Source organism: Macrotis lagotis, chromosome 6 (genome assembly GCF_037893015.1).
Source record: "Macrotis lagotis isolate mMagLag1 chromosome 6, bilby.v1.9.chrom.fasta, whole genome shotgun sequence".
Classification (NCBI taxonomy): Eukaryota; Metazoa; Chordata; class Mammalia; order Peramelemorphia; family Peramelidae; genus Macrotis; species Macrotis lagotis.
The window spans coordinates 46,677,918-46,696,143 of record NC_133663.1 but is presented as its reverse complement, the minus strand read 5'-3'; the positions used below and the strand labels follow the sequence as shown (position 1 = coordinate 46,696,143).

At 39.1% G+C, this 18,226-nt stretch overlaps 1 protein-coding gene across 1 annotated transcript; it reads right to left on the bottom strand.

Annotated features, from left to right (window-relative positions):
- Positions 1 to 1,474: 1,474 nt before the first annotated feature.
- Positions 1,475 to 17,977, bottom strand: TM4SF4 (transmembrane 4 L six family member 4). The gene is made up of 5 exons (XM_074192734.1): positions 17,804 to 17,977; positions 15,065 to 15,154; positions 12,522 to 12,658; positions 4,883 to 5,072; positions 1,475 to 1,618 (listed from the first exon to the last, which is right to left on the bottom strand). Exons 1-5 carry the CDS (start codon positions 17,975 to 17,977, stop codon positions 1,475 to 1,477), a joined length of 735 nt encoding a protein of 244 aa, XP_074048835.1.
- Between the last annotated feature and the right edge of the window lie 249 nt (positions 17,978 to 18,226).

Sequence of the window (18,226 nt, the reverse complement as noted above, 5' to 3'; positions counted from 1 at the left end):
CTGACACCCCCAGTGGAGACAATCCAGAGAGAGCCTCTGGTGTTCCTTACTGGTTGATGCACTGAGAAACCCCTGGAAACTGGCTGCAGGCTAGTAAGCAAGTCTCTGGGGCCAGGCTGTACAACTTTACTTTTAAAAGTTTTTATTGAAACAATAGACAATAGATTTTGATTTGCCATTTTACTGAGAGCTCTGTGGTAGCTCAGCTTTGTTTACTTAAGCATTCAGTATAAAATAACCCTGGGGCTGCTGAGAGCAAGCCTCCCCCCCCCAAAAAAACCCCAGGGATTGCTAACAAATCCCAAAATGAAGAAAGGTCAGAGAAAAGCAGGGTCTATGGAAGGTTACCCTGGAGATAAGGCTACTAACTCAGAAAAGGAGGACAGAAGGGTCACCATATATGTAGCTTCAGAGTAGAATATGAATTGGTCTCCAGGCCAGAAAAGCTTCTTGGAAGAGCTCAGAAAGGATTTTAAAAATCAAATTGGGGAAAGTTGGGAAAAGAAATGCAGGAGAGTATTCAAAGGGGTAGCTGGGTGACTCAGTGGGTACAGCACTAGCGCTGGAGTCAAGAGGACCTGAGTTCAAATTTGACCTCAAACACTTAATTTCCTAGCTGTGTGACCTTAGACAAATCACTGCCTTGCAAAATGCAAAAAAAAAAAAGAAAGAAAGAAAGAAAAGGAAAGGAAAATGAACATTGTGCAACAAAAATGTCAGAAGAAAACAAATTCTTTAAAAATACCACAGGACAAAGGCAAAAAAAAATAATTCCCCCCAAAACACAACTGGGCAACTGGAAAAAAGTGACTTCTTTAAAAATACAATTGACCAAATGGAAAAAAGAGATGCGAAAGCTAAATGAAGAAACTATCTCCCTGAAAAAATGTATAACTAAAGAATTTGCAAATGGATAGTGAAAAACTACCATTACATGTAAGTTGGAAAAATAAAATATCAATTAAAAAAAAAAGATTGTGAGAGCTGTAGTTTGATGTAATTTCCTTTGTAATCCTCTGAATATGGTATGGTCTAATCTGAGAAAGGCCACAGAGGCTTTCCCAAAAGATGTGATAAGGGACAAGACCTGCCCCCCCACCCCCACCCCAGTCCCAGACAGAACACCTGACTAGGATGGGGTGGAAAGTGGGGACTGGGGTGTGGGGGGATGGGGAAGGTTTCTGGAGGTGCCCACGGATATTTGACTCACATAGGCCTGAAGGCCCAGCAGCTCTACCCTGAAGAGAAGCTTCTCCTGACCCCCTCAATTTTTATCACTTTCCACTCCTCGACCCCAGAACTGATGTCTACCTTGTACAAATTTTGTACCTTACTGCCATTTGCCCGGGTTTCTTTCCCACTGAACATGAGCCCATGGAGAGCACCGACCATTGACCCGATGTGGAGAGAACTCTAGATAGTAAGTTCAGGGGTCCCACAGCTGGTATGTGGTGACCAGATGTGGAACCCAGAGTCAGCAGTCTGAGACTTGGGGCCTTCCAATGCAGAGTCCACATCTGGCCACCACATACCAGCTGTGGGACCTTGAGCTTCCACTTACTCCCTGTAGATTAGGTGAACTGAAGGCCCTCCCAGGTCTAGGAGAAAGCAGGGAGATCTAGAGAAAAAGGGTCCCCCTTTCTAAGGCTCAACTGAAGTTCCACCTCCAACAAGGGCTTTTCTGCCCTACCCCCACTGCCTCCAGATGTTTGTGCCTCCACTCAATTACTGTGAATTATTGTACTTATCCTCCCCCCCCCCTTTTAATCTCTGTGAGTGTGGTGTATTCTCTTAGTAAAATATAATCTCAAAGTCAGGGACTGACTTTAATTTTTAGCCCTTGTTCCTAGCACATGCTTGTTTGTGAAATAAAATTATTCTTTGGCACAGAGGTGACTCAGGACTCTTTAGAAGAGCTCAGATTTTCTGAAGGGTCCTTGTTCAATCACATCTAACTTTTCATGACCCCATTTGGAGGTTGTTTTTTTTTTGGCAAAGATACTGGACTGGTTTGCTATTTCTTTCTCCAGTTCACAAGAAACTGAGACAAACAGGGTGAAGTGACTCTGCCAGGGTCACACAGCTGGTAAGTGTGTGAGATCAGATTTGAACTCTGGAAGATGAGTCTCCTGATAAGGCTTAACACTCTATCTCCTATACCAAGTAGCAAAGGGAGTGGACACCTGGCTAGAACTGATTAACCCTCAGCTTCCCTCACAGTTTCCTAGTGACCTAAAGGATTTATAAAGATCTGATGAAGCAGCGTGTCCTTCACTTTCACCCTGGTGATCAAATATGTTTCCAGTGGGACACAGAATTGATTTTTATGTTATCTTACTGTTCTTAAGAAATAAACAGATCTCTGGTGGGGTAAGCACAGCATCAAACTGGCAAATGGCAGTACAGTTCACCAAAAGAGGTAGTAAGGAGATCTTGGTTTGAAAACTTAATTTTTTTCTACTAAGGGTGTACATTCTAACAAATCACTTCAATTCTGTGTCCCAATGGCCTCATCTTTCAGATGAAGGAACTAGATTAGACTTCTAAGGTGCCTTTCAACTTTGATTTGGTTATTTCAATATGGTGGAAATACTCTCATAAAGTCCTTAGATTCTTTCCATTTTTGTAACCATAGTGCTCATGGGTATTGTACTCCATTACCAGAGGGAGTCACCTGGGAACCATTATATATTAAATTCTTGCAGCCATAATAAAAGATTTGGGGAAATGAGTTTGGGTCATGCCCTAGATCTCAAAAAAGGGACCAAGTCAAATTGCTAGTGCCAAACATTTTTTAAATTAAAAAAGTCCATGGGTCTTTCTCCTGAACAACTGACTAATTTTCTTTATTTTTTATTTTTTCTTAGATGAAGTTTTTAATGTGGAATTTTAAGAAGCAAAGTTGCCTTGTCCCAAGACTTTCTTGAGCAGTGTGTCAGGGATGAGGAGCCTTCCAGAGATAATGGCTCTTTATCCAAGATGGTGGAGTATTCCAAAGGGTTCATCACAGCTTTTAAGTAGTTCTTTTTCCCTAGGAAAGACAAAAGGCTCATAAATTACTCCCTTAACTCATTCTTCCCTTTATTATTTTCATCCCTTCACCCTCAACACATGAGCAGCTTCATGACCCCCAAATATTCCTTCTGTTTCTCTTCTGGACTTATTTCTACTAAAACCAAGATACCGTTTTTGTCCATTTACAGATCATGGATGGTTCTTTGGGAATCTGTTCTTTTCTGTGCTTGGGGCAAATAGCTGAGCTTCAAAAAACTAGATAACTAATGAATGAATGACCATTCTACTTTAGCCCTTCTTATTCTGGACCAGTGATTTTATCAGGAAAGGAGAGGAAGTCTCTATGAGGAAACTCACTCCATCAGTACTGACCAGTGATTTCCTCTGCAACTTTTGAAGTTAAAAGAGTTGCTTGATGTATTGAGAAGTGACTTAATCCTATCACGTGAATCTGGGCCTCCTCACCCCATGGCAGGTCCATTATCCACTTTACCATGACTGCTTCTTATTAGTCATTAAAATGGCAGAATGACTTCACCATCAGGGAATTTTTTTAAAATAAATAAATAAATTGACTACAAGTAGTGTCTTAGTGGTATCATATAAATAAAATCATACCTTAAGAACCCTTAGATTTTGAAAATATTATCCTTTCATGTATTTCTGATCCTCCTTTTAGATGAGAAAAATTTTCCTGTTGATAACCCAGGTGTCATGTAAAGAAGAAAAATGAACATTTCCCATTCTTCACCTTGCATCTAGGGCTCAAGCAAACTGAATGAGTAGGCATTTCAAGACTGTCTAAAGTGTTTGATATTCTGAATAAAACCATTTTCTGACAAAGGCTATAATTATTTAGAGAACACAAAAACTACTCATTCATTAAAAAAGTCATTTTGGGGGAATGGCGGTTTTTATTTTCATAAGATATCACAATATGTCTGACCTATAAGACTTTTTTGATCATTCAGTGTTTAATTCATCATAATTTTTGCTACCTCTTAATAATACATTGTATAGATTAATAGATTAATAATAATAATAATACTGGCTTGATTTTGCCAACAAATGGATAAAAAAAGTGATCAAGCTATTTTCATGCAATAGTTTCTATAGTCTCTGTCACATTCAAAGATTCATAGGAAAATTATATCATAGATTTAGATCCAGAAGAGACCTCAGAGATTAAGTCCAAACCCCTCCTTTTATAGAAGACCCTGGAGACCTTTCATGACTTGCCCAGGTTATATATTTCACAAGAGTCTGAAGGAAGATTTGAACTCAGGTTCATATCCAAAGTCCTGTCTAATACACCATGATCTTACCAAGCCTCCTCTGAGTTATTTTCTTCACAATGATATTTAGTTCTCTCACATTAAATGTGGTCATAACTTATTGATTTCAAATTGATGTGCTCTAAGAGGAAATAGCCATTTTTAAAACCCTCTTGTAAATGGCTATCGCTTCAATTATCTTTAGATCTGGGTAGGAAACCAAAAAAATAATATCCTTAGGACCTAACAAGTGTCCTTGGAAACTGCATGTCCTATATGAACATTGACCTATTCTTTATCTTTCCACAAGAAATTGGATGAAAGATGAAACAATTGGACCATCTAGTTCATCACAGTTGATCTTAATGATGTACAAAAAGCAAAATCATTGCTTCTAGAATCCTACCAATGACCTCTGGCCATGACCTACAAGCTGGGGCCAGTCAAGTGGGTTGGCCTCTGGTTCTGGACTGGTTCCCTGTTGCTTGTAGATGGAAGTAAATTCTGTGGGTGTCTCTTAATCAAACAGACTTCTCCCAAGTTGACTCAGAAGGTTGTGGTATAATATGGAGATTATCAAATAATCAACCTACCTGACAGATCTTACAGCATCGGCAACCTCCACAGATAATTTCAAACAAACTTTTGACCACCTGAATGCCACAGAGTAACATCTGAATGCTACTTATTATGAGCTGAATGGAGAAGAGAGTCAGGTTCCAGGGCACAATATAGATAGGTTCTTTGCAGCTTCTCCACAAGTCTCTGTCTTTGAGATAATTCCTGTGTAATAGAGGAGATATTCATTCATTCAGCAAAAATGCATTGTGTTTATCATAAGCAATAATCCTCTGATTTAGTTCTATGCAGATCTCAAAGTCATCTTGATAATTATTTCTTGATCAATGTAGGGGTGCAATGAGAATCAAAGGAGATGATGCTAGAAAGAATTTTGAAAACTTTAAAGCATTATATGAATTTCAATTATTATTATTATTTTTAGTTAGCAGTCAACAGGCCTCCAATCTGGTGATGACTTCCTTCCCTAAACCCTCTACTGTGCTCCTACCGAGTTCAATCAAATCTCATAGAGCAAGAGGGGTCTGCTGTTAAATGTTTCTTTCTCCAGGTAATTTTATAGATGAGGAACCTGAGACCAACAGGATTAAGTGATTTGCACAGGGTCACTCAGCTACTAAGTGTCAGAGGATGGATTTGAACTCAGGAAGATGAGTCTGACACTCTATCTATTGTGCCACCTATGTGTCCTAGAAATTTACATTGAAAATTTAACAATCAATACAAGCCACTGAGAGCCAGCATCCACATACCCCTTCCTGCGACTATGATCTCATTGATTTTTAGGGAGCTTCCTGGGATAAACTCAATCCCCTAATAGATAGATCAAGTCTTCAATAGTTGGTTTAGGCAGAGATTAAGTGACTTGCCAAGGGGCTACTGTAATGGTGCAGTTGATAAGACAGTGGGACTCCGGCAAACTTAAATTCAAACCTTGCCTCCTCTACTTACTAGCTGCGTGACCCTGGTAAAATCCCTCACCCTCTCTCAGCCTCGGTTTCCTCATGTGTAAAATGGAAGTTCATCCCAAGATTACTGAAAGGCTCAAAGAGGATGACGAGTAGCTCAAACTATGCAAAGCTCTATCAAAATGCTATTTATTATTATTATTGTGGTCGTTGTCGTTGTTATGTCTGGCTTTAGTGATAGATTGTTCTTCTCTCTGATCAACAATAAATCCAAATAACCTGAAGGCCTAATTTTTATTTTGTCTTGTTTCTAACCAATATGCTAATGTCGACATGATTGTAATAGATAGAATCCCCTACTTGGATTCTCAAAGACCTAAACTCAAATACAGTCCTTGAAGCTCAGGTAACTATGGATGAGTCATGGAATGAATCCTTAACAAACTGACTGCGGCCAAGGATGAGTTTCCAAAGGTCTCAGTGAATATGGGCCGTCTCCAGAGATGGACTTTGGCATTCGAAGACAGATGGCTGCTTTGACCTGGGTTTTCTTTCCCTACTTTATTAGAACTACTCTATCCTTGTGCAACTACGATCATTAAGATGCTCTGGAGAGCCAGGAATCTAAGAGACTAGAAACCTAACCCTGACTAGAGTGCATTTGGGGTATTCTCTTTGTGAAAATTCAGAAATCTCCAAATCCCAAACTATTTTTTAAATGTTTCTAAAAGAGTCGTATTATCCTGGACTTCTTTTGGCAGGGAGATAACAGAATAAAGAACTGGGCCTTGAGTCAGGAAGACTCATCTTCATGAGTTAAATCTGGCTTCAGCTAGCTGTATAATGCTGACCCATCACTTAATCTTTTTTTGCCTCAGTTGTAAAATGGGAATAATAATAATAGCACCTGGGGCAACTAGGTGGCGCCAGACCTGAAATCAAGAAACATCATCTTGATGAGTTCAAATATGGCTTCAGATGCTTCCTAGCTATGTGACCTTGGGCAAATCACTTAACCTTATTTGCCTCAGTTGTAAATTGGGAATAAAAATAGCACCTAGGGCAGCTAAAGTGCCAAACCCAAAATCAAAAGGAATCATCTCCATAAGTTCAAATCCAGCCTTAGATACCTTGAAATGGCTTCTATTCATACTCTTCCCAAATCAATTTTTTTCTATTCCTTTCTTTTCATGGAAAACAGTTTGGCTCAAGTAGCTGGGATGGAAGGGCATTCAAGTTGAGCCTAGAGTCAGAAAGACTCGAGTTCAAATCTGACCTTATAAACTTGCTAGCTGTGTGAAGGCCTGGACTTAACTCTGTCTCAGTTTCCTCATCTGTAAAATGTACTGGAGAAGGAAATGGCAAACCACTCCAGTATTTTTGCCTAGAAAACCCCAAATGAAAAAGAAAAATTTTAAAAAAAAGGAAAATCACAAATAGGGTCATGAAAAACCAGACAGAATTAAAATGAACAAACAAACAATAAAAGCCCCTTTTATCTCAACTTTTGAAAACCTCATCCCTGAGTATAAAATCATTTCCCTTCAGAGGATCTTTCAATAGGCAGAATCTTCTTGATTTCAGGTTTGGAATCACCTAGCTGCCCTAGGTGCTGCTATTATTTCCATTTTACAACTGAGGCAAATAAATTAAGTGACTTGCCCAGGGTCACACAGACAGGAAGCATCTGAATGAAGCCAGATTTGAACTCATAGAATTGATTCCTCTTGATTTCAGGTGTGGCATCAAGCAGAATGAAAATTCCAGGAGGACTGGGCCCATTTAGTTTTTGTCTTTGTATCATCAATTCTTCCCCAATTGCCTTTACATAGTGGAAGCATAAAAATGCTAACTGAATTGAATTCACTTAAAATGAAATAAAAGATAATTATCACAACACAAAGCACTAAACAGCCATCAAGTCCCAAGTCCCTACTAGGCCTAGAAAGCACACTTCTTTCTTTTTCATTATTCTAGGACACTATTCTAAGACCTGAATATTGATTTATCTACAGAATAAAGACAATATTTCTCTCTGTTCAGCTCAGACAAACAGATCAATCAGATGTCCCAAGATGAGAGGCCCTCCTGCCCTTGGGAAGAACCAGTGCTAAGAATGGTCAGTCATCCATTGACTTCTTCTTTTGGGAATGCTGAGCCCCCCTTGTTAGATTTTAGGACATGTTGACCCCTTCTAAACCATAGATATAGAGAGGAAACAGGCTTCAGAGGTCATCGAGGCCAACCCTTCCCCCAACCACCACTTTTTAACAGGGAAGATATTGAGGCCTGAAAGGTTATGATACTTTGTCAAAGAGAGTCAAGGGCTGAGCTTGGATTTGAATCCATGCCAAGGTGTCCATTTTGAATCAAAATTTGAGAACATTTTAACTCTTAGGAGTTAAAGTTAGAAAGGGCCAGAGCTCATCTACTCCTTTCATCTTAAAAAAAAAGTAAAGGGGCAGCTAGGTGGTGCAGTGGATATAGCACCGGCCCTGGAGTCAGGAGTACCTGGGTTCAAATCTGATCTCAGACACTTAATAATTAATTACCGAGCTGTGCGGCCTTGGGCAAGCCACTTAACCCCATTTGCCTTGCAAAAACCTAAAAAAAAAAAGTAAAGGGGAACCCAGAGAACAAAGAGATTTAGGATCACAAAATAGCTAGAAAATATTCATAGAATCACAGATCTGAGACCTCATAGGACCTTAAATAAAATCAAGTCTAATCCCCATATTTTACAGATAAGGAAACTGGGGAATAGAGATTTCTCTATGGTCATAGGACTAGTAAGTATCAAAAGGAGAATTTGAACTTGTCTTCCTGATTGTTAACTCACTGTACTATTTATCACAAGGTCATCCAGTTAGTAACAGAGCCAAAGATTCAAACCCAAGACCTCCAGATCCAGGGCTCATTGCACAAGGCCCCACTAATTCTGACTCTGCAGAGTATTATGGCACTACCAAATCAGGGTTCAGAGTTTTTGCTAGGAAGCTTCCCCTCTGCATTTCACTATATCTAAATCACACCACTTATTAGTTTGAGTCACTTAAAGAAAGAACTCTTGGGAGCATCTCACCAAATACAACAGTGAAATGGCTTCTATTCATACTCTTCCCAAATCAATTTTTTTCTATTCCTTTCTTTTCATGGAAAACAGTTTGGCTCAAGTAGCTGGGATGGAAGGGCATTCAAGTTGAGCCTAGAGTCAGAAAGACTCGAGTTCAAATCTGACCTTATAAACTTGCTAGCTGTGTGATCCTAAACAAGTCACTTAACCTTTGTCTGCCTCAGTTTCCTCTTCTGTAAAATGATAATACTAATAGACCCTACCTTTCAGGGTTATTGTGAAGATCAATTAAGATAATATGTATAAGCAATGTGCAAATCTTAAAGTGCTATGTAAATGCCAGCTATCAATAATCATTATTCTTTCCTAATATTCCATCTGAGGCAACCAGGTGACTCATTGGATACAGCATTGGGACTGGGGTCAGGAAGACCTAAGTCCAAAATCTGGCCTCAGACACTATCTGGGTGACCCTGGGAAAAATCATTTAAGCTCTATTTGTCTTAATCTAGCTCACTTTACTGATGAAGAAACTGAGGTAAACAGGGTGAAATGACTTAACAATGATGATGGATGCAGCAATAATTGTCTGAGGCCATATTTGAACTCAGGTCTTCCTGACTCCAGGCCCAGGACTCCATTCACAGAAGATAATAACAAACCACTCCAGTATCTTTGCCAAGAAAATCCCAAACTGGGTCACAACTGATCATTTTATCAAAGAAGCATGGAATGGTAGAGCAGAAGGGGGCTCAGAGATCATCTAGTCCAGTGATTTCTCTGGGTCCCATGGGTCCAGTAACTTTCCCAAGATCCTAAAGTAGGTGAATCGAGGTGAAAGGGAAGTTTCTCTGTTACTCATATGGAGCAGTTTCTTTAATCACAGTTTAATAACTGACAGTGATAAAATGTATAGTTTTGAGCTTCTGGAGATTTTTTTTTCCTGGCAGACTAGGAACAGAAAACATGGCACAGGAGAGTTGAGGGGAGGGATTTGGGGGGGGGGGGGTTGGTTTGGTTTTTAAATTGAACCTCTTCTTTCTTGAAATAGGATGACTTAGAAGAGATTGGGGCAATACTGACCCCTTGTGAGCAACTTGAAAAAGCAGGTGGGGAAAGCCCACATACAAGGCAGCGATGGGAAAGGGTAAAAAGTCCTGTGCCAAGGGTTCAACTTCCATTTTCATTTATGAATATTTCATTAATCTAAGATTTTATCTCTATAGGAACTCCCTCCATGAATGCAGATTGCAAACCATTTGTAATTTACAGTTATAAAGAATGGCCTGAGGCTCATTGCCCATAATTTCACTGATAAATAGCCTGAGTTGGAACTTGAACCTGGGTTAGCAGCACTCCCTCTATTGGGTAATGCTGCCCCTGATTATTAACAGAGGAAGAAGCTATCTAAGCAGTCAAATATTCCAATACACATACAGAAACAATCTTTTATAACATAAGTAATAAAGGACCCTCCAGCCAATTCTTTAAAAATCTGTAACAGAAAAAAGCCCATTACAGAGTTAGCAAAGTTCTAATCTTTAGCAGTTTTTCCTAACATCAAATCTAAATTGACCTCTTTGTAACATCCATCTACTGTTCCTGGGTGTTCTGAAGCACTTAGGTGACTCTTTGAATACAACATTGGGATTGGGGTCAGGAAGATCTGAGTTCAAATCTGGTCTCAGACACTAGCTGGGTGACCCTGGGCAAGTCACTTAACCTCTATTTGCCTTAATATAGCTCACTTTACAGAGGAGGAAACTGAGGCAAGCAGAGTGAAATGACTTGCTAATGGGGACCCTTGTGCCAAAAAGAGTAAATATGACCCTTCTTGAAGACTATTAGTTATCCTTTCTAGTTTAGTGTCATCTCATATCATTTATTATTTAACAGCACACACCTCCTTCCATGTTGACAGTGAAACAGTTCCACCATTCAACCTCTCCTCAGTCCATATAATTGTATAATGATATAGTCTCCAGGTTAGGTATATTCCATCTCTGGTCAGGCATCTAGCAAGGCTATAATTTAAGCTGTTATTCTGAAATCCCTATCTCAGATACTATCTCAGCTGACTGTTCACCCAAATCCATTTTACTCTAACGCATGCCTTGCTTTCAGTGGACAACAGTTGAGAAAATATAACCTATACTTTTAGATCAATTCCTTACCCCCAAATTTTATAACCTTTGGCAGTATTTTTACATTCCTTCTATTGTTCCTGGGAAGAGTTATCAATGGAGTAATCAGACTATCAGTCATCCAGCGACCACCAACTTTGGTGACCTGAATGTGGCCATGAATTTCTAAAAGTACTGTTCCATTTCCCATCCTTCCCATAATAATTGAGATTTTCAACTGATCCTAAACACCTGGCTAAATTTTTAAATCCATTTATGACCTCTTAATATTAAGACAAGGAAAGGAGGAAATGAACTTCTTCTGGGTTTCCTTTAATGTTTTAAAATAGTAGTTGATTTAAAGCTCACAACAGAAAAAATTGAGGCAGTTTATAATCTCCTTTCCTAGAGTGAACAAATTTAGGACCCACACTGGAAACGTGCCCCTATCCCCTTCAGCTGCATACTAACCCCATCTTCCCATCGTCTCAATCATTTTTCTTGACCATCCAATTTTACCGTTTATTTCTAACCATTACTTCATAATCATCCGTAATTTTCCTTAAATTCTTATATCCTCCTTAAATTCTCCAGAATCTTCTCCCTTCTTTCTCTACCTCAGTTTACCAAAGCTAGGAGTAAAATCTGGTCAAGAGTTTGATTCTGGAGACCATTTTCTTTCAAACTCTCAATTTGTCCCACTTTTTAAATTCAGTCTCTTTCCTCCCTCCCTAGTCTAACAGGACATCAGACCTTAACTACACAATTCAGATGAAACCCTTCTCTCCAAGTGATTCTTCTCACCTGCCTTCTCCCTTACAAACTGGAATTTGATCCCATGAATTAAGTGTACTAGCTACTAGCAGCTGCAAAGGCCTTCATCAAAATGCTACTAGGAAGGTCCAGTGACCAGGAAAGAGAAAAGAAGTCCCAATCCATATAGGACATGGACCAAAGGGTTCCTTGTCTAGACAAGGCCTTCCTAACATGCAGCCTCAACTAGATGTAACACTCCATCTAAGGATAATACATACATTAAATAGCCAACAAGTATCTCAACCTATGCTAAATAACATTAATATCAATTAGCGATGTTCATGTTGTTGCTCAGTCATGCCCTACTCTTCACAACCATTCTGTCCACAGGTTTTCTTGACAAAGTATGATGTAATAGCAGATGTATAGGAATACTCCCTTGAGCCAAGAGACTCATTGCTCCAACCCCAGTTTTGCTACTTCCTTGCTGTGTCACCTGAGACAAGTTTCATAAGCTTCACCTTAAACAAACTCACAGGACCAGATGATGACCAGAGTGTTCCCCGGCTCCAAGATTCCACGACTGCCATCACTCATGGCTCAGAGGTATTTAAGGTTACTTACTCTGGGCTCCCCACCTCATAAGATTCACACTGATTTATTCATAAGGAAAGAACTCTTTTGCTATAAAATCTAATATTCCAGAGAGCAGATGTTCCTAGTTTTATCTCAGAGAATATCATCGATAATGATTCTGGTGAATAGTCTGTATGTTTGCCATTCTTGATCTTACCCATCATGGAAGGGATATTCCCATGTATTGTTTCCCACAAAACATTTGGGTCCCCTATTAATAGCAACCACTGAGATGATGAATGCATATAAAGCTCCTACAATGCCAATCCCCGCAAATATCATGGCATTAAACATCTGAAAAAAAGAAAAAAAACAAGGAGTTATTTTTCATCCCATTGAGATAGCATGACTTCATAAAACTCAAAAACAGTCAAGACAATCATTCTGCAACTCTTTCTGAATGAAACAACCACCTGATGCTGGGTGTCTAATGCAAAGGAGTCCAATGCATGCAGGAGATCAGAGCATGAGAAAGATATGCGGTCAGACCGCATTTGTCTCCCAGACCGAATGTCTCCCTTCCATGAGACCCAAATACACTTATGGAAGAATAGTGTATCTTTGCACATGGACTATACTTGTATCTGTGATGAGTGATGAGGGGAGTGGGATTTGCTTAATGATAATGGCTAACAACTATAAGACCTTTACAATGTCACAAGGCTTTAACAAATAATACCTCAATCTGTCCTCACAACAGCCCTATTACAGTGCTATTATTATTTCCATTTTACAGATGGGGAAACTGAGGAAAATAGCCATTTACATGACTTGCCCAGGATCAAACAACTAAGTGCCCGAGGGATTTGAACGGAAGTTTTCTGACTCTGGTTTAGCTCTCTTCACTGTGGTATCTAAGTACTTAACAATTCTTAATGACATTAACTTTCCAAATGCAGTTATTTGCCAGGTGATGAGAAAACCCTCATTATGTACTAGTCAATCTTCATCTAGCCACTTGCTGTCATGGAACCAGGAACCTTGGGATGGAGGTAGATAAACACACAAACGTATATGGGTCCACACATATATGTGTGTGCATGCATATGTCTAAGTATGTTTGTATATTTGTATTTATACATATATGTGTATAGTATATAATCACATATAATGACTACAACAATATACAAAGAACAGTCACAACAAAACAACCAAAATTGAATGCTGAAAGATTATAATGATCAAAATTGGCCCCAAAGAAGGGACCTCCTTCTCCTCCCACCCTTTTTAGTAGAGCTAGGAATGAAAAATTGTGATTTAAGTCTTTGTTGATGCATTGGTTTGCTTTATTGACTGTTGTTTTGTTTGTTTTGTTTGTTTTATGAGGGGGGAATCTTTAAAAATATTTTTTGGTAATAAGGGAGGGAAAATGTGTAATAGAAAATGTAGATGAGATAATAAATTAACAAGGCAGAGAAAGATAGATGATAAATAGATGATAGATAGATAGATAGATAGATAGATAGATAGATAGATAGATAGATAGATGATAGATAGGAAAGGAAAGGAAACAAACAAACAAAAAGAGAGAAAGAAAGGAAGGAAGGAAGGAAGGAAGGAAGGAAGGAAGGAAGGAAGGAAGGAAGAAAGAAAGAAAGAAAGAAAGAAAGAAAGAAAGAAAGAAAGAAAGAAAGAAAGAAAGAAAGAAAGATGGTAGATAGATAGATGATAGATAGATAGATAGATAGATAGATAGATAGATAGATAGATAGATAAACATGGACAGAGAGATATTAAATTCTGGGTCCTAAAGTTAACCCTCTAAGAAAGAAAACAACTTTCATCTTGTTACTCCTGCAAACATCCTCACTCTACAACTGGATGATAGTAGAGGGAGCTCCTTTTTTTACGAGTACCCCCCCCCCAGATGCTCAGTGGTGTTTTCCTTTGGATCATTTGCCCAGACATTTTTGTTGTCACCAGGGCTGTTCCAGAGAAGTAGAAGAAGAAAATTACTTTGGGGGGAGGAGGAGAGGGGGTAGGAGAAGAGAAAGGGAGTGGGGGGGGGGGGTGACCTGAGCCATTCAATATGTGGATCCCTTATCCAAAACCTTCTTAGATGGGTAGAGTCACTGAATTTAGGATTAGAAGAACTAAGTTTCAGTCCTGGGTCTGACATTCTCTGATTATAAATCCCTCGGGCACATCAGCTAATCATGTACAGAATGAAGGGGAAATATTTAAGAATTCTATGAACACCAAAGGTAGGTCCTAGAGGGAAATGGGAAAGAATGAAAGGAAGTTTGAGGCTTGGCTCTGACGCCAAGGATATCATGATTGATTGAATATGATGATTGAAAGGCAGTGTGGAAGGAATGAATATCAGGAGATTTAACACCAGGAAGATCTGGGTTCAAATCCTCCTCTCTGATACTTGCTAAGTGTGTTCTCATGGCCAAGTCTCTTAACCTCTCCTAGATTTAATTTTCTCATCTGTAAAATAGGAATAATAATAATATGTACCCTCAGGACTGCTGAGAGGCTCAAATGATATAATATATGTAAAGTCCTTTGAAAGCTTTAGAATACTACATAAAAGTCCATTACTAAGTATAAAGTTTCAGGGTTTTTTAATCCCTAACTGTGACATTGCCTCTCCTCTTCTCCACTGCCTCCCCAAACCACCTCCATTTCCAACAGAATGGAAGCTCTTCAAAGAACAAAGTTGGGGCAATTTTTTTCCCTCCCTCATTCACTCACTTTGAGCTTCTTCCCACAGTCCTCCTGGCCATAGTATGCACAGCAGTCACTATTCTTCAGACTCAACAATGAGACAGCAGGAAAAATCATCTACCAACAAAAGAAGATACCCATGATGAGCGTGGACCTCGGGAAGGGAGCTTGGGAGTCCCCTCTGCTATCCATGTTCAAGAGACTTGTCCCAGGATGAATTGAAAGGGCTGGGAGAAGTTAAAGGATTACAAAGGATGTAGGGATGACTTTTTCAAATCCATGGATGCTTATAATTGGTTTGTGCTATAGGTACAGCTTTAAAAAAAGGAGGTTGTTCTTTTCATGCCTAAAAAATGTAAACTTCAATTAAGTTAATAGGGATGAAGAATTGTCCCACTGGGATGGCAAGAGAGCAAGAAGAGAGTGTATGACAAACTGGGAGATTCACCAGCATGTGCAAAAGGATGGAAGTGGAAAATTGAAATATCATGTATGGAGAAATGGTATCCTATAGATAGAACACACATCTGTCATGGGACATGGCTAAAACATAAAACTGAAAGGAGTCAGGATTGAACCTAAACCTCTTTTGGGGTAAATACAAAAACAGATAAAACTAGAAATTTAGAAAGCTGGTATGAAAACCTTTTTTTAGTAATTAACAATACTAATAATAATATTTATATAGTACCTCTTTTGCTCCTGTCATTAGACATTTATTATCTCATTTGATCCTTACAGCAACCCTGGCAGGTGAGTACTATTATTAGCATCTCCATTTTACCATTGAGGAAACTGAGGAACACAGAGGTTAAATGATTTGCTCAGGGTAACATAATTAAAAAATGTCTGAGGCTAGATTTGAACTCAGGTTCCTAAGTCCAAGTTCAGAGTTCTATCTACTGAATCACCTGCTGCTCCAATGCTGTAGGCAAGTTAATTCAGGGTTCTAATAGGGAAGCTTCTTAGGTTGTTGTTGCTGTTGTTCAGTCATGTCTGACTCTTCATGAACCCATGGATTTCTCTATGGGGTTTCCTTTACAAAGATACTGGAGGGTTTTGCCATTTCCTTCTCCAGTGTACCCCCATTTTGCACATGAAGAACTAAGGAAAATAAGGGTTAGGTGACTCATCCAGGGTCACATAGGTAACAAGTGTCTGAAGCTAGATTTGAACTCATAGCTTCCTGATTCCTAAACCCAATGATCTTTGCATTGATCCACCTAGAAAATGGCAAATCACTCCAGTATCTCGGCCAAGAAAACCCCAAATGACTGAACAACAAAAGTCCTAGAAGTAGAAGAGAAAGCAAATCTTGTATTTGTTTTCCATTTCTTTTTTTTTTAATTTTGTTTCCCCAATTGTATGTAAAAATAAGTTATCATCATTCACTTTCCATAAGATTTTGGGCTCACATTTTTCTACCTCCCTCCCTTCCCTTACCCCTCCCTGTGACAATAAGTAATCTGATGTAAATTAAGCATCTTTCCATATTAGTCATGTTGTGAAAGAAGAATCAGAAGAAAAGCCAGGGGAAAGAACCATGAAAAAGGAAAAAGAAACATAAAACAAATTTTTAAAAAGTGAAAATAGTGTACTTTGGCCTGCATTTAGATTTCATAGGTTTTTTTTTTTGGTAGATTCCATAGTCCTTTCTCTGGATGTGGGTGACATTTTCCATCACAAATCTTTTAGAATTGTCTTTGAGTATTGCATTCCTGAGAAGAACTAAATCTATCTTAGTGGATCATCACCCAATGTTGCTGTTAATGTGTGCAATGATCTCCTGGTCCTACTCACTTCACTCTTGCAGGCTTTTCTGAAGTCCACCTGTTCATGGTTTCTTACAGAATAATAGTATCCATTACATTCATAAACCTTAACTTGTTCAGCCGTTCCCCAGTTGCTGCCCCCCCCTAATTTCCAATTCTTTGCCACCATAAAGAGTTGCTAGAAATATTCTAGTCTATATAGGTCCTTTTCCCTTTTTATGAACTCTTTGGTAGCTTCCCATTTCAACCTTGCTAACTAGATTCTAACCCCTGTTCCAATCTGGGCTACTGAAGGACTTAACAAGAGCTTTCAGCACCTTCTATAGTCATTTCCTGAAACAGAGTCCCAGGTTTTTTAATCTTGTTACAACTATGGATATAGGACATGCACTGGAAACAACTACAGGATGGACTTGAAACCACACCCCTCAACTCAAACCTTCATTCCCATTTCTGCCCCCCTAGAAACTTGAACTGGACTCTGGGCACCATTTGATTGCTGAGTGATCTTGCCTGGGCTCCATGCTACCAACTTCCCCTCTCCCCTTTTCAGCTCCCCTTTATGACTAATCTTTCCCCTTTAGAATGTAGGCTCCTTGTTGGCGGAGTTTGCCTGGTCTGATGATTAACAAAGTCATGCGTGCCAATAAATAAATAAATAAACAAATAAACAAATGAATAAATAAATAAGAAATGAAGAAAGTCCATCAATCCAACTATCATCTATCTATCCCATCATCTATCAAAAATAATATTCTCTTTCCCAAAGATATTACATTGTGGAAAATAATGATGTAGCCTATAATCAGGTTGATGGGAAATAGATGTAACTAAAGGAACAGGAAAGAAATGATCCATATTAATTCTTTCAAGAAGTGCATATTTACCCCAAAGTTACTTGGCTTGGGATGATTTCTGTTAATAACTGAGCTTATGCTTACATTAGTTCACAAGTCCTGAACATGGAAGAGGGAATCAGCAGATTTTTACTCACCAAGACCCCACATCCTAATATTCCTCCAAAATACCAGATCTCTTCAGTAAGGTTGATATTATTGTCCATTATGTCAGCTCCAGGAAAGAAGAGTAGAATATTTGTCAGAGTGCCCAGTATGGCCAGGGGGATGAGGGTAGCCCCCAGGCATTTCGCACAGTCCTCAGGACACATCCTTCTGATGAAAAGATACCCAATGGAAATTAATGTGGGATATCAGTCACCCTCCTCCCCCTCCCAACAAGGGTCTCTTCAAAGGCCAGAATTTCCAACTTTTCTTCACAAATACCATCCTAGAAGAATATTTCAGTCTCTCAAATTCAGGTGGAGGACCCCAAGATACTCACCTGCTCTCTTGACTGGTATAGACTTTTTATCATGCCCCTCCATAAATGTGATTATGTATAGAGCAATCATTTCACC